This window comes from Apaloderma vittatum, unplaced genomic scaffold (assembly GCF_000703405.1).
Source record: "Apaloderma vittatum isolate BGI_N311 unplaced genomic scaffold, ASM70340v1 scaffold17908, whole genome shotgun sequence".
NCBI lineage: Eukaryota > Metazoa > Chordata > Aves > Trogoniformes > Trogonidae > Apaloderma > Apaloderma vittatum.
The window spans coordinates 23,243-40,191 of record NW_009731476.1 but is presented as its reverse complement, the minus strand read 5'-3'; the positions used below and the strand labels follow the sequence as shown (position 1 = coordinate 40,191).

General features: G+C 40.6%; 1 protein-coding gene across 1 annotated transcript; it reads left to right on the top strand.

The window, feature by feature from the left end:
- Positions 1 to 5,397: 5,397 nt before the first annotated feature.
- NUS1 (nuclear undecaprenyl pyrophosphate synthase 1 homolog (S. cerevisiae)) lies at positions 5,398 to 14,619 on the top strand. The gene is made up of 4 exons (XM_009875204.1): positions 5,398 to 5,519; positions 7,594 to 7,746; positions 13,618 to 13,717; positions 14,387 to 14,619. Exons 1-4 carry the CDS (start codon positions 5,426 to 5,428, stop codon positions 14,475 to 14,477), a joined length of 438 nt encoding a protein of 145 aa, XP_009873506.1. The 5' UTR covers positions 5,398 to 5,425; the 3' UTR covers positions 14,478 to 14,619.
- The last annotated feature ends 2,330 nt before the right edge of the window (positions 14,620 to 16,949 follow it).

The following is a 16,949-nucleotide window of genomic DNA, read 5'->3' as shown; positions in this document are numbered from 1 at the left end:
TAGATAAGCTGTTTAATTGTTTATAATAGTGAATTTCTGTATTTTTAACAAAATTGTTTCTGTATTCTTTGGTGTCAAAATAAGTAGCTGTGTCCCAGCTGACAGTAGGGTGTTACAGCAGCTGCACCAGTAACTGTAAGGACAACTTGGCTGGAGTTGTGCTGATTCTCATGGGCAATTACAGAGCCCAGTACGTCACAAATATATCAGCTAATATGTGACCAGGTGCTTGGCTGTCCTCTCTGAATCTGTGAAGATCAGTATGCCAGAAGCCTGAGGTAGAAATGCTTTTGCAGAATGCAGAGGACCGTGATCATAGAAACTTAGAATAGTTCCAACCCCCCTGCCATGGGCAGGGACACCTCCCACCAGACCAGATTACTCAAAGCCCCATCTGACCTGGCCTTGAGCACTTCCAGGGAGGGGGCGTTCACAGGTTCTCTGGGCAACCTGTCCCCTTGCCTCAGCACCCACACAGAAAAGAATTTTGTCCTTATGTCCAATCTAAATCTACCCTTTTCAGTTTGAAATTGTTACCCCATATGGCGCTCTGAGTTGCGGTGCTCGGAGCTGAGATTTGCTCTGCCCCAGCTGGCTTGGAGACAGGAGGTGGCATGCTTTTACTGCCTCTCATATTTGGGGGGGGTCTCTTCATTCTCCCACTTTTCATTGATATGCAGCCGAACAAAGCCATAATAAACTTAATGCTGCTGTGTGCACCTTGGTTATAAAATGCAAATTGACTAAAATTTTAGGGTTTTGATCAAGGTTTTATTTCTGTGGACTTCTTTATTGCCAATCATGTTACTTGGTAGAAATCTAGCTGTGTTGGTCAAGACCTTATCTCTGAGGAAATAATGCAGCCTTCTCACGATCAGAAGGCAGTGATTATGCAATTATATAGCAGCAGTTAAAATATCTTCTGGGGAGCAGAGGCCTTTGACCAGTGTTATATACTTTAACTTTCTCTTTTTAAAGTTACTTTGATGCTCAGAATCACAGAATCACAGAATGTTAGGGGTTGGAAGGGACCTCTGAAGATCATCTAGTCCAACCTTCATCCCAGCATACCTAACCACTACACCATAGCCTCAAGTGCTAGATCTACTTTTTTTTTAAACACCTCCAGGGTTGGTGACTCCACAATAGAGCTTGCTTGAATGTTACTTCTATCTGGCAGTGAAGCTTTCCTGAAATAGTTTGGGACGAGTCTAGAGCACTTTGTGAGAGCTTGTTGAATCTTGACATTAGAGTACTTCAGGCTTCTGACTAGATGCTTCAGGTTGAGGTTTCTTAAAGCACATAGTACAACTGTGTTGAGAACATGGGTTTCTTCGTCCAGAGTTTAGCTTTCCAGTGAACTGCTTTACTTCTAACCAATTTTCTTTTAGAAATTCTTTGGAAGGGTAGAGTACTGCAGTAAGCAAACAGAATTATTTCCTTAGCCCCAAATGTAGGCTTTTTGTGTCTTCCAAATTGCTTGGTACTTTAGCCAATCTGATCAATCCATAAAACTTTTCAGAGATTCAGTGTGTTCACTTCATTGGGAGAGATAAATGTTGTAACTTTGCATCACTGAAATGTTTTTGTGAGATACCAGTATCACATGGCATCTGCTGCGGGTCTTCACCCATGTGAAACTTCAGGTTAAACAGTTGCATTTTGGTGTTTAGTTGGGAGGAGTTACAAGACTGAATTTATTGAAAGGACTAATGCAGTTCTGTACAAGGTAATCTCCTTATAGGTTTGGGCAATATTCTCTTGATCTCTGATGAACATTTGTTCTGTGGATGAATGTACCTCCAAGAAGAAATGTAGGAGGAACCACCTACAAGGTTTTAAGTTCTAACTTGAGTTGTTCTTATTTGGATAGCGCTAGCTTAAGTGGTCTTAATGTGGGTGAAACTTAAATCACTTCAGCCACTTTCAAATTTTTAGGTTTTAGACAAACCAAATACTTTTTTCCTTTTTTTATAAATTATTATTTTTTCCAATTTCTCCTTATTATGTGAAGTCCAGTGTGATGACTCTAACCTTGCTTTCCTCCATTATCAACTAGCATGATCCAGCACAAAGATGTAGGCAGAAGTTGTTCACGTGTTAAAAGTTTCTTGCATGTACGCTATCTGAATTTGGTTATGATTTGACTATTAACAAACTGTTAACACTTAATGCTTTAAACAAACTTATTACCTTATGATTCTTTCCTTGTTGGCACTGGAAGGGAATTGAGAAAAGGTAAATAACTGACATGCTGTGGAAGTATATTATTTCCTAGGCTTACCTTTGGCTAAGATATTCCTTGTAAGGAAGAGCTGACTCTTACTCTGTGTTTTACCGAATTCTGCTGCTTTAAAAAGCTGGGCAAGTGAGAATGTCCAGCTGTGAGATGCTACTGAGGCATTAACAAGTGGGGGCTAGCCAGACAAACAAATGGTTGACACCACCTGGGGTTTCTCTGTGGCTTTTTTTTCTCCTCCAGTTCACAGTTCCTGTCACCTTTGAACCTTGCTTCTCCTGATCTTGCAGCCTCTTAATTGCAGACTGCATTTATTAATGTCTAACCCTAAAACACTGCAGCACCACAGTTGACCGTAAAGGGACTTGACTTGTAGCTGTTTTAAAACTGAGCGAAAGACGTGTGCCTGGGAGAATACCTGTGTGATGGAGGATTACTGCAGGAACCTAACATACTTTTGCTTTGTCTCAGCTCTAGCGGGCACTAAGGATCAATGGCAGGTTTTATACTCTCTTCCTTTGGGAGTTAAAGTGCTTAAATATGAGTAATTTTTAAAAAAAGCTTTATTTGCTGGAATATACACATTTGTACCAGCTTGCAAAGACTCTAGAGTTCTGACTGAACAAAACTGGTTTTGGTTTTCAAGAGCTGACTTGGATGTATTTTCAAAGCTTTAAAAAATGAACCCTGTAGACAAATAGGGTTTTCAGATACTGTAAGGGAAGGAAGTGTATATCTCGGCCACAACCACATAAAATAATTTTTAAAGGCAAATGTGAATTTGGTCCATGCACATTGTCTCTGGCAGGACTGTATTTGCCATCATATGTACTCTTAAGTATAAGACTCCTGTGTGCTGAGCGAGAGGTGGAACACTCAAGGAGTAAGGTTCTCAAATACCATTGGTTTTAAATGAAAATTTGATTTTGGATGTTTACTGCCTTCTAATGTGCCTCAGGATCTTCTCCACAGGAAAACTGCGGGTGTGCCAAGGTTGTGGATCAGTTGGAATTCAGGTGTAGTATGTCTGTCTCAGAAAACACCTCCACAACCGTAGTACTGTACGGTACAACTGCACAGTAGTTTTCAGTTTACGTTAAACTCCTACTCTAAGAGCAACACAGGATCCAAGTTTGAAGAACTAAGGAGGTGGGTAAGGTAAATGGGGAGAGCAGAAGAGAAATGCTAGTCATGTTCAGATAAATCTCAATAACATATCTAACATGCCTTCAGTATCCACTCTGTATTAAGGATCTTCGCTTCAGAGCTGGACCAGAACCTTTGTCTGAAGCTCATTTGTTACTGAACAGTAAGCACCTTTGTCTATTCTTCTACCTGTTATCCTCAGTGTCTTCCTTTACTTTAGAGCTGGAGTGAGGAGTCTTGAATGTGTTCTTTCAGTATTTCACAGGAATAGTCATCAACTCTTCATGAGAAAAGAATTTGTCTCATTAGTTTTGGGTGAGGAAGAGGAAAAAGAGAGTGGCTGTTTCCTGAATTGTGCCAGTTATGCCAACTCTTTTTCTGAATATCGAATGTAGTGGGTTTTTTTTCTCATTTTGAAAAGTGGATGGAAGTCAAGTGACTCCTAGAGGTGAACCACATGCAACCCTGTACAGATCTTACTTGAAGATAGTGTGGGATTAGCAACTGCAGTAACTGCACTGCTGCTGACCTTGGGTGTAAGGAAGCCAGTCAACGCTAACTCTAGCACAAGACAGACTTGTCCAAGCAGAATTATATCAAACAGTATTATTCAAAACAACATTCTCAATTTCTGATGTATATGAATGTATGTTAGAAAGCAGGAGCACAAACTACAAACACGTAACTTTAGTTTCAAGTTAGTGAACGTATTACTCCTTTCTTTCTGTCAGGGCCTTACTGAGATTTACTTGTCTGTCAACATGTGAAATCGATTATAAGCATCACTAACACTTGTGTAATGAAGTAAATTAATTTTTGTGGGAAGTATGCGGGATGAGATGAAAAACAGATGCTTTACTACCTATTAAAACCTCTAATGAAGCTGTATAAGAATACTAGCTCACTAGGTCTAAAGGCTGTCATTTTAAATAATTGTGTTGTATCACTTCATGTTGCAAACTAACTCCTAATGTATTATGGTCTTTACCTGACGCTTATACACTGACCACTGCTGATGTGGAAACTGCTGTTTGTAGCAATTTCTAATCTCAGAATCAGGTTGAGGTGATGAATCATAAGCCTGATCATAAAATTGTATACAAGTTCAGTGTTTCTTGTAAGGTCATTGTGTGGGCATTTTTAGACTGGTCAACAGAAGTGCTTGATGTAGAACTCCTGAATGAAGCTTAGCCTTTTCTTACAACCCCTGAATATAATGTGATAAGGGTTATCAGTTCCTAAGTAAATATGTCTCTCCACACTTTTGCATTGCAAATATTTAAGCTGTAACACTTTTTTTTTACTGTGGCCTTTAATTAAAAAGAGTTGTATTGTGTCTCTCGAGCTAGAACTTATTTTAGATCAGGAACCCATGTATGTTTGATTAAGCAAGTTTCTGTTATTTCCTCTACTCAAAATGTCTACCATTAACACGTAAGTATAAAAAGGCATCAGGGACTGTATTAACTCCTTGGAATATACAGCTTGTGAAATCCTCTTATTAGGAAACTCGGCATAAGAGCAGATGGTTACTGTGGCCTGATACACTGATTTAGTCTTCTGACTTTTGCTCTGTGGTGACTGGGGCTGTTAGTCTGCAGCCTACATGGTGTGGCAGTAAGTGGTAGCAGGTTTAAGCTGCAAATCTACAGGAGCATGAGCATTAAAGAAACCTGATGATCCTGTGCTGGTATCCTGCTGGTATTGCTATCTCGAGCTATTGCTAGCATACTAAGGACAATCAAGTAAGCCTTAAACACTATCCCTTGTGCAACTGCAGCTTGCTACTTAAATCAGACTAAGTGAAAGAGGAACAAAAGCACATGACTTATCTTTCCAAGGTCACTGAAATTAGTAATGCACAGTAACATTCCCTTAGGAGTCTTCCTGTACTTGCAAACTCCAGTTTGAAACCAGTGCTGGCTGCTTCTTTTTACTTCCTGCCTAGTGTCAAGATTTATTTTTGTAGCACTCTTTATGGGAATTGGCTGACATGCAACTTTTTTTAAAGGTATTTTCAAGAGGAATAATGCAAGATTGATGGATGAAATTTTAAAACAGCAGCAAGAACTCTTAGGACTAGATTGCTCCAAGTACAGCGTGGAATTTGCAAATCAAGACAAAGCTGATCAAGGTAAGATGAATTGTGAGGGTGCACTGGTATGACTCTAACCTGTATATAAATCATAACTCTGCTTTTACTTAAATGCATTCAGGTGGATAGTGACCTTTTCCTTCATTGACCGCTGATGATCAGAACACATGCAACCTTCCTGGGCTAGTATCAAACTTCTGTTGTGTATATTTGTTCTTGACTAATAGGGAAATCTTGTTCCCTCCTTCCCATAGTAATCATTACTGGATAGTCTGATCTTCCCTCTAGTCCTACTCCATCTTTCCAAACTTACACCTGAAAGCAGGGAGGAAGGGGAAAGAACAAAACTGGTGGTTGTCGTGGTAATGTATGACACCAAGAAAGTAAAAGGTGTGAGCGGAGAAAAAAAACAAACACAAATTGTGATAGTAGGTTTTATGTGTGGTAGAAGTGGAGAACAGGAATATTTTTCAAGGTTAATGTTCCTTATTCAATACTGCCTACTGTAAGTATTTATTTAGGTGTGCTAACACAAATGCAAGAAATCTGTTGAAAATGTAGTAAATCACAGGCATGTACTTACTAAAACAGACCTTTGCCTTAAAGCACTAGGCTGATACAGCTCTCCTAACCACGACTCATATTTAAATAGATCTTATAACATAAAACCCCACAACCGTTAATGTAAAGACAATCATATTACAGAGTTCAAAGACTTGAGAAGAGACTATGCTTCAGACAAGCTGTAGTACATTTAGCTGCACTTAAGGTGCTGCAGACTGAGTTTTCTTCTCCTACAAGAGGTGATAGAATGACAAGATCCTTTGTTTCAGTTTTCCAGTATAAAGTCCAATGTTGTAGTATAAAATTGCCTTATAAGCTAAGGTGGTAGCATTTACATGGATACACCCAAGTTTCATGTTATTTCTTGTTATTCCTGTGAAGGTGAAAATAACCAGCAGAAAACCAAGTAGGTGAGCAGTTAAACTTCTTAAACTCTAGCATGCTTAGGCTGCACTTAGTTAAATCTGGATATTAACATCCAGACCGAATGAACTACTGAAAGGCTGGTCAGACTTGCGGACTGAAAGGGTAAATTTAAGTCTTTGGAATCTTTTGTGCTGGAAACTGTGGACAGCTGAGATGTTTTCAGTTCTCTTTACAATATTTTTGTTCTTACTCGAAAAGCTCCGCAGTCAGATCAGACACTTCCTACTTTGAACTGAACAACCTGACATCTATCCAGTTTATAACATTAAACTGCAATTTTTCATTTGTGAGAAGCAAAATGGCAAAGCTTACACTTGCAAATGCTGTTAGAGAAAGTTTTTTAACATGGGACATATGAAAAATCAAAAAATACCAGGGAACAACTAGCCTTTGGATAGACTGCAAGTCACATAGCTTGAGAAGGTTCTTACCTCACGATAGTGTAGGCAATAGCATTGTTGTGAGAAGTCCTTTTAAGTCACAGATTCACAGATGTAATTACAGATTAATGTGTGAATCTTTGAAATATTATCTGGTTCCTATCCTATCTGTAGCAATCTTAGACCAGTATTGTAATTCTTGCATCAGTTTTGAAGTGCTGCTGAAAGTTCCTGGGATTGTGTTCAGGGAGGGCCCCGGCGTAACCACTGAGTCACATGAATGTCCCCAGTAGCTGTTAGAACACCTTCCTCTCTTAAGGTAGGAATTAGATCTTTTCTTTCCTTTGCATGAAGTGCAGATATTTCTGCATTGCTTACCACTCCTCAAGTTACTATCTAGGCACCTTGCTCTTGCTGCTTTGCCTAACAGCATAAAAACCAATGCAAATTCCCTGGAAGACTTTACATTTCAAGACTGATGTTAATTGTCATAGAATTTAACCGCTTTTCACAAGACTCTTCAAAATAGCTGACTTGAACTTTTATCTTAGTAATACAGCAAATTCAGAAGACTCTTACCTCATCCATCTCTTAGAGAAGTGGGTATTGTTATGACTACAGTTATGACTTTATAATATAAGAAGTAAACTAAAAGCTACTTTCAATCATATCCTGTGAATATCTAAATTATGTTCAAAGCAGCTATATTTCTGTTGCTTTTAAACTGTGTTTTGTACTTTCAGTTTTAAATTGCCAATCTACATTGAAGGTGCTGTCTCCAGAAGATGGAAAAGCAGACATAGTAAAAGCTGCTCAGAACTTTTGTCAGTTGGTAGCACAGCAGCAAAGAACATACACAGACCTGGATGTGAATGTGTTAGACAGCTTATTAAGTAGTAAGTATGGCATGGTCGGCAGGGAGGTGGGGGGAAAAGTACTCAATTCATAATGGATTTATTGCTTAGAATATATGCATCTTCATGCTTAGTCTGTCAGGGTAAGTTATGATTATTGCTGTCAGGCTTTCCCTAAAAATTTCTTGCTGGTAGGAAAGCTTAAGTTAAATTGGAGAGTCTTGGGTCTTCAGAGTTCGTAACCTGTGGGATGTTCTGTGATGAGCTTTCTGAAAACAAAGTACTGCTAGGTCACCTGAAATTAGAGTAACAGAATTTGGGTTAATGTCTTGAAAGTTTTCATGCTGCAAACTTGGGTATGGGCTGAGAATCTTTTCCAGATTCAGCTATAGCAATTGAAGCTGTTACTGCTGCCTAATTACCCTCCTGAGTGTGAATGATAGAGCACTTGTTCATCTGCGGCTGCTGTATCACCCACACTAGCTTACTTATCTTCATTACTGATTCGTGCAGATTACTGACTCTGCACTGAGGCTACATGCAATAGCTATAAAAAGGGCAGGGCTGTCCTAATCTCCCATCTGGGAGAAGTAGTTTAGAACAACCCTCCAATTCCCCAGTGGTGCTATGGAGCTGGAATAGTTGCTCAACTTTCCAAGATAATCCGTGCGTGTTGATTGCGGCTGTAATTAGCTTGGCAGGGTTCAGGTTTCAGATTGCACACTTCAGCTTGGATATCTGCAGGCACGTTATTTATGACTCCCATTAATTGGACTTTAGAAACTATACCTTGAGTTTGGTGGTGTTTTTGTTGGTGGGTTTTTGTTTGGCTGGTTTTTTTCTTCAAAAGGCTGAATTGCTCAGGAAACTGACTACCATGGCAATTTGGACACTCTAATCTTCATTTCAAACTGAATTCTATCCATGTTGTCAGTGTGATAGCTTCTGACTGTAACAGAATTATTAAATGTATTTAATAAGGCACCTGAGGAAGTATAGAACTGGAGCAGCAGCTTATGAAACTACTCATTTTAGTTGTAGGCAAATTTAGTTTCTGTGCATCCTTAATGGAAGGGTATTCAATATAAACATCTGTGAGTTACTGAACTAAGTTGAGAGAGTTCTGAAAAGCAGTGCTTAAACAGCTATATTCTTCAGGTTGGTTCACGGCAACTTCTTAAGTTTCTGGCATTTCACATTTTTATTTGAATACCTGATAATGTAGTGTTTTAACTTTCTGTTCGTATTTAGGATGCAGTTATTGAAGTCTAGTCCTAAAATGGTGCGATTCTAGCTTGTCGTGTGGCTTTTCTTGTCATACTCCGATTGCTGGTCATACTGATTTTTACAGCCTGAGTTTTCTTCATTGTAAGCATGCTTTCTGCTGATCAATACTTCAGCTAACTAGCTTGTTTTCAGAAAAGTAGGTGGCAGCTGCAATATCATATTGTTTCTACTTCACACGGAATCATAGATTGGTTTGATCTGAAAGACACCTTAAAGATAATCTAGTTCCACCCCCCCTGCCATGGACAGAAACACCTCACACTAGACCAGGTTGCTCAAAGCCCCATCCAGCCTGGCCTTGAACACTTCCAGGGAGGGGGTTTCCACAACTTCTTTGGGCAACCTGTCCCAGTGTCTCACCACCCTCCCAGAAACAAGTTTCATTCTAATGTCTAATCTGAATTTACTTTCTTTTGGTTTGAAACCATTACACGTTGTCCAATCACTACACTCGCTGATGGAGTCTCTTCCCAGCTTTACTTTAAGGCCCCTTTAAGTACTGCAAGGCCACTATAAAGTCTCCCCAGAGCCTTCTGTTGTCCTGGCTGAACAACCCCAACTCTCAGCCTGTCCTCATGGGGCAGGTGCTCCAACCCCCTGATCATCTTTGTGGCCCTCCTCGTTTTGCTCCAACAGGTCAATGTCTGTCTTAAGTTGGGGCCTCCAGAGCTGAACACAGTATCCAGGTGGGGAGGGGCAGAATCACCTCCCTTGACCTGCTGGCCACGCTTCTCTTTGTGCAGCCCAGGATGTGATTGGCTTTCTGGACTGCTAGCACGCATTGCTGGCTCATGTTCAGTTTTTCATCCATCAGCACCTCCAGATCCTTCTCACTGGGGCTCCTTTCAATTCACTCATTGCCGATTGTGTCAACCACACCACACAGCTTGGTGTTGTCAGCAAACTCACTGAGGGTGCATCAGTCCTGCTGTCCATGTTAGTGGCAAAGATATTAAACAGCACTGGTCCCAGTACTGACCCCTGAGGAACACCACTCATCATTAGTGTCCAGTCAGACACTGACCCATTGGCCGCAACTCTTTGAGTGTGACCATCCAGCTAATTCCTTATCCACTGAGTGGTCCATCCATCAAATCCGTGTCTCTCCAATTTAGAGATAAGGATTTTGTGTAGGACAGTGTCAAATGCTTTGCACAAGTCCAGGTAGGTGACATCAGTTGATCTTCCTTTATTCACCAAATCTGTAGCCTCATCACAGAAGGCCACCAAATTAGTTAGGCACAATTTTCCCTTAATGAATACATGTCAGCTGTCACTAATCACCTCGTTTTCCATAGCGTAGTTTCTCTGTGCCTTCCTAGTAAAGAACATGACAATGAATTACAGCTGTTCAAGTTGCCCTCTAAAGTTTATGGGAAGAAAGGTAGTGCTCTCAGTTCTAGGAATTCTGTCGTGTTCCCCTTGCAGAAGTCCTGCCCTAGAAGGGTTGTTGCCAGATTTGTCCCTTAATGTCCAAGTCTTTTGGTGTGGGTGTTTTATCGTGGGGTTTGGGGGTTTTTTTTAGGTCTGTTCCCAAGTCCTTCTATCTTACATGTTCTAAACTTGAAGAGTGCTGTAACTCCAGCAGCTCTGGGGGAGCTTCCAGGTAAAGTGTCTTAGTGTTGATATATTTAGCCAGTGAAATGGATGTAGAGTGGGCAGCAAAGTCGTGTGTTTTGAATAGGCTGTTCTGACAGTAATATTACAGTGTACCTTTTTATTTTCCTTCAGATAAGAACCAAAAGGAAATATTAGCATTAACTGAGCTCTCTGAAGGTCCTTTCCTGTTTGAAAAGCCATTGCAGTGTTGAAGATCCTGTTGCTGAACTGGCCAGCTGAGGGGTACTCAGCCGCTGAATCAGCTGATGAGTAAAGCTGTCCACTTCCTCCAGAGTCCCCACTTCTAAGTATTCACTGCTTCCCTGCAAAGCTCTTTCATCCTAACAAGCTGGCTTCTGAACACACAAGTGGCTTTGCCTTAACTTTTTTATTAAGTTTGAGAAATTTGGATAGTGGCATGAGTCACATCTACATACTTCCTCCTTCCTTAGAAATGTGCATGCTTGGGAAGATAGCTTCTTTACCTCTGGTAAAAAGATTACTATTGATTCAGTGGGGAGGGAGGATGTGAACTTTTTTAAATCTCCAGCTTCAGTTTCAAAATGTGGACAGAGCAAACTCTGATAGGATCTTAGTTTCCTGTTCCGTTATTCCCAAAGTTCCTTTACAACTAAACTCAAACTTGTAAAAGGCTCTTGACTTTTTAAATTTTTTTTTTTTAAACACGTGAGAATTGAGGAGTAACATCTGAAGTTCAGAGCAAGTAGGCTATATTAAACTTTATCTGCTAAAGGAAGGCATTGTGCAGTTGTCATAGTCTTGAGTCCACCCAGCTGGCAGCCAAGAACTACGCAGTTACTTGCTCGCTCCTGCCCCTTTTTCGTTTTGAGATGGGGAGGAGAAAATTCAATGAAAGGGCTTGAGGGTTGAGATTAAGGACAGGGAGGGTTCACTCATCGCTTACAGTCATGGGCAAAGAACAGAGTAGACTTGGGGAGGAAAAAAATAAACTTAATACCACTATCAGTTCAACTAAATCAGATAGATCATGGTAGGATATTGAGAGAAATAAATATGAGCAGGTCTTAAATGCACCTTTCCCCCACCCCTCCCTTCTTCCTGGCTGCCTCCTCCCCACTCCAGCAGCACAGCGGGGCAGGGGATGGGGGTTGTGATCTTCCCATTACTCAAAGTCCATGCTTCTCCTTCCTCCTCAGGGGAGAATTTTTTGCAGTCTTTCCCTGCCGCCATGTAGTGTCCCTCTAGCGGGAGACAGCCCTCCTCAGACTTCTCCAACAAGAGTCCTTCCCACACATGGGGGTCCCTCTCGTGTGCTTCAGCTGACTTGCTCCAGCGTGGGCTTCCCTTGGAGTCATGGCACACTTTTGGCATGTCCTCTGCTCAGGCACAATCCTCTGCTCCAGCAAGGGCTCCTCCACAGGCTACGGACTGGATCTTACGCCACTGCTGATCTCCTTGGTCTGCCATCTCACCACAGGTCCCGGGGAAAGCTCTGCTCTGGTGCCCTTCTCCCTTTCTTTCCTCAAAGACATGAGAGACCACGTGGTTACTCTGCTCGCTCCCCCACCTCTCCAAAACAACAAAAAATGTCCTCAACATGAAAGACAGGGAAAAGAGGCTCAACACAAAAGGCAGGAGAAAAAAAAAGTCTGGCCCAACAGGTTTCATCCCTTAATATATTTGATTTGTGGAGGTGCTGATTGGCCTGGCCTTGGCCAAAGGCAGATTTGACTTTTGCCTGGGCTGGGGAAGGCTCTGGAAGTTTTGCACCCTCACAGCCCTGGCCCCCCTCAACAAAAAACCCCACCCAGACATAAAGCCCTCCCAGCAGTATATGCACTGTTGCAGTTAACTTGTACAATTAATGGATGATGGAAGGGCTAACAAGAAATAGCATGCAGTAATCGTGACTAACTGCAGCATTGTAGCAAAGTAGGCTTATGACTGCCAGAGTGTTTTCTGTAGGTGCCTGAGGAACAGCTGCTTTGGTCTGCTTTGGGCACTATGCTGGTTTTCACACGTTGCTCTAAATCAATTTGCTAGAATTAGCAGGGAAGGATGGATTAAGACTCTTCTAAATTTATTGCTTTTCCGTCAGTTTTAGCCTGGAGTAATTCAGACATGGCAGAAATGTATGGAACGGAGACAGTGTTGTTTAGCCACTTGGTTGTCTTCAGCCTTGGAAGATGACTAGGATGCTCTCACTAGTGAATTGACAGTGACTGACTTGAAGCTATGGGTAGTAAGAGTGTGGGCACCTAGTGAAGTCCCTCAGAGTTACCTAGCCCTGCCCTGGGATGGGTTGTACTATACACTTAGTAACAGAAATAGAAGTAAAACAGGAATAGAAGTGAAAAAATAGAAGAAAAAATAGCAGTAAATAAGTTTTTCCTCACTCATCTAACCAGAAAGATGTCACCTGCAACAGTTTCAGGCAGTAAAAGTTGATTTTAAAATTGTCTAACTCCATAGTGAGAAAGAGGCAAGTCATGTGACAAGAATTGTTTTGGGCTTTGTTTTTTTTTTGTTGTTGTTTACAACTTGTTTTCTTGGTGATCTGTCATATCAAGTTGTTCATCAGTGAAACCTTCTTAAGATTTTTTTTTTTTGGTGTTAATAGTCCTTTTACACAACCACAACTCCACATAGTTGAGTCAGGACTTCAGTAAGTAAGGGTCAGGGTACAGCAGGTTCTATGCTACTAGAATCAAGTTTGCCAAGAGAAAACTAGAACAAGTCAGTTTAAACAGCAATGTGTTAAGGTTTGCTGTTATACATAACAATGTAACTGTTTCTATCCCTTCCTTACCAAGTCTTTGAAAATTACCTGATGTAGAAACAGCAGTCTAACTGCACCTGCAGTGGCTGCCTAAGCTTTTGCTTGGTTGGTCCTGTTCAGGTCATGCAAGACTACTCTGTCCTCTTGGGCTTTTAATTGTTAACTTGTCCTCAGGAGCTTCACTTCATTTAAAAATGCATTTAATGAAAAAGCAGGTGCCTTAGGGTTTAGAATTTATTAAAACCTAATTTAACTCACTCTTACAGGTACAAATGGATTTCCTGATCCTGATTTAGTCTTGAAGTTTGGTCCTGTGGACAGCACGTTAGGATTCCTTCCGTGGCACATCAGACTGACAGAGATCATGTGAGTTGCCTAGAAATACTGTGAAACAGATCGGAATAATATCTAATCAATCCACTCTTTGACTTACCTGATGGAATGGCCATAAGATGACATCTGTCTGAACGAAGGCATCTGGAGATTGATTTGAGCCTATCTAAATGTTAAGCATTCACTGTTGCTCTTTCAGCTGGATTAGGCAACAGCAGGCTTTACTCTTCAGGTTTAAGAACAACTTCTGCCACCATCTAGCCTCAGTGTCCAATCCCAGTTCTGTCAGTGTTTCTTATGTGGATTTTGAGTGGCTTACAAGTTTTTAACAGAGAAACTAAGGATATAAGGAAAACAGGATAATGCAAGACAATCACGCCTCTGGGTTAATTTCCAATTTCGGCAATGACCAAACTGTCAAGAATAGCTGGATGTATTACGTCTGAGAGCATTAACAGGGCACTTAGATGTCTGGGCAGACCTGTGCTGCTCCAACTTTCTCACTAATTTGAAGTGCTCTAATGGATAGGCTTGGATTTAGAGGGTGACAAGTTATTAACAGCTAGTTCAGTTACTAGTTGAGTGACAGTAACCTTGTTGAGAACGGCTTCACAGGGTTGCTCAGACGCTACCTTGACTGGCCATATGAATCATGTGGTGTTTATAAAAGCTTATTTTAACCTTTCTGTCTTGTTTTCTCAGTTCTTTGCCTTCCCACCTGAACATCAGCTATGAAGAGTTTTTCTCTGCCCTCCATCGCTATGCAGGCTGTGAGCAGCGCTGGGGAAAGTGACTTCTGGCTGAGCACATGGTGTCAGGCTTTCCGTGGGAAGGAGTTGATGTCTGTTTACAAGCACCTGTGACCCATAAGTCTGGTTCATAGTCCTTTCTTAATTTATCAACAAATTCAATAAAGTGTCTTACCTTTCTAGAGAGTCTGTGTGAATGCGTGAGAATCTATGGGGAGGGAGAAATGCACAGATTTCCTTTATGAGAAAGACAGGTCTTGCAGGCAGAGCTGTTCAAAGCTGAATTACCCTCACTTTTGTGTCCAAGAGACCAAAAGAACATGTAAGAATTAAGTGTTGTGAAATCTACAGGACAACATAAATAGGTCCATGCCCTGAAGGTACTTAAATCCAAGAAAGAACTATCATCTCAGGTTGTTTCTTTTTAATTCTTCATGATTTATTTTCAGAAGTATATAATATGTGAATTCCAGAGTGGTCAGGTCTGTTAACCGATACTGCTACTTGACTGTGATGACTAAGCTTAGCAGTAGGTATCAAATTCTAGAAATACTGAAAAGATTCAGTAAAAAGGAACAGAAGCTTCTATGGTAAGTGGATTGGGCACTATCAATCTTCTATTTTTTTTATTTATTTTTTTTAGAGGTAAAATCAAAGTATTTCTACAGACCTGAATGAAATTGCTTTTAGCATCAGATCAGCTTTCCATAGGGAATAAGCACAAACAGTACTATGTATTGTTTGCATACCTATTCCCTGTAAAATTCTCCCTTAAGGTGACAAGGTGGCTAAGGCTTTGGCATCATTTGCTGAAAAATCTGAAAAGGGACTGCTTCCATGGCAAATGTGACTTGCTTGTCCTTGTGTACTCAGCAGGGGAGTCTTCTTAAGCCTTTTATGAGATTTGTTCTCAACTGCACATTAGAAATTTGGATGTGAGTCTGCAGCAGACAAGAAAGATCAAGTGAAGCTGTACTACAGCATCTCAAAGCTGAGATAACTGAATAGATACATTGGCCCTATTTGAGTTACATTCCTATTGTTTGAAGTAATTTGAAACTGAAAGTCTTTATAGCAGCATTTGGACAAAGCAATATCCTTAGAGCTGCATTACTGGAGACAAACGTTAATATTGCAGCCTTCTGCCTTGCAGGCTGTAGAGCTATTGGACACTTCCTTCTAGAAGTGTTTGGGTATTTTCCTCCCTTCAAAATGAGTCTGGCTTTATCTTCAGGATAGGCATCCAACTGAAAACAACTGCTTTTAAAAGGGAATTGCCAGGTTTTAAATTAATATCTTCTTTATGATACAGTATATTTTAACTGTTGTGGTTTGATATAAGGTTATAAAGCAGGTTGCATAAACTCTTAGCTGCAGTTTTTCATCAGACTAAGATTGGACTGCAGTTACAGGATAAAGCTGTGGTCTCCTTTGTCTCATTGAAGAAAAAGGGATGTTTAATCAATTAACAATTGGTTTTGACATCAAATAATATTTCGCATGAGCTGGCATGCTCGTAGTACAGTTGGCTGCTTTTTGCAGGCTGGCATCTGGTGTTTGCCAGTTACTGTATTGCAGAGAAGATAAACAGTTGTGCGACGTCTTCTGGATTCTGTCATTGCCATAGGAAAGTTTTCTCACTAGTGTTAAGCTGAACATTTTTGTGGGGAGCAGATCACCTGTTGAAGGGTATCCTGAGTATTGAAGTTTATCTGTAATATGAATTTTGTTTCATTAAAATGTAAGGTTGTGTTTAAATTAGTGCATGTAAGTGTTACTGTGTCACTGAAACAGTTCTGGTGCTGGCAGTAAGGGTATAAAATGGGAAAAGCTTAGTTTAGTCCTCAAAAGTCATCTATTTTTTTATATTTGTCTCAAACTGCCAAAGATTACTTACAGTACCTGAGCTCCCCTCAGTCCTCAAACTTCTGCACATCTCAACTAAAAAGAATTGGTTTATATTGGAGGCAGACCTCGAGGTCTAGGTCTTGTCTGTGGGGGGATGCTTAATGAAACTGAAATTTAGTTCAGCTGCATTTGATTCAACTTAGTAAAATCTCTTCTGCTGGCTAGTTTAATTGTGAATTAAATGTTCCTCCTGGAATGAATGAAGTTGAACTAATCCACATTATCACTTAGTTGAGATTACTTTACTGTCCCTGTGTGGGCAATCTTCAGCGAGCTGTGCCAAACGCACTGTGCATATCCACGACTTGATCTCTGAATGTACGTCGCTGCAGGTAGCACCTCTCCCCGGCTTGTTCTGTGTGAAGGTCTGTGGTATAGCTGTGACATGCTGTGTGGCTGTAGTCTCTGGGTACCTGTACATAATGTGTAAAACAAGTTTTTATGATTAGGGAATCAATTTATTGAACTTTATTATTGAAAATTAAATCTGAATCTGTAAACCAAATCAATAAAAGACTATAATCTTTCTATGGGCTATGGTGATACATGAATACTTTCACAGGTTTGACTGGGGAGATGGAGCGTTACTGAAAAAGAGAATGTCTGAT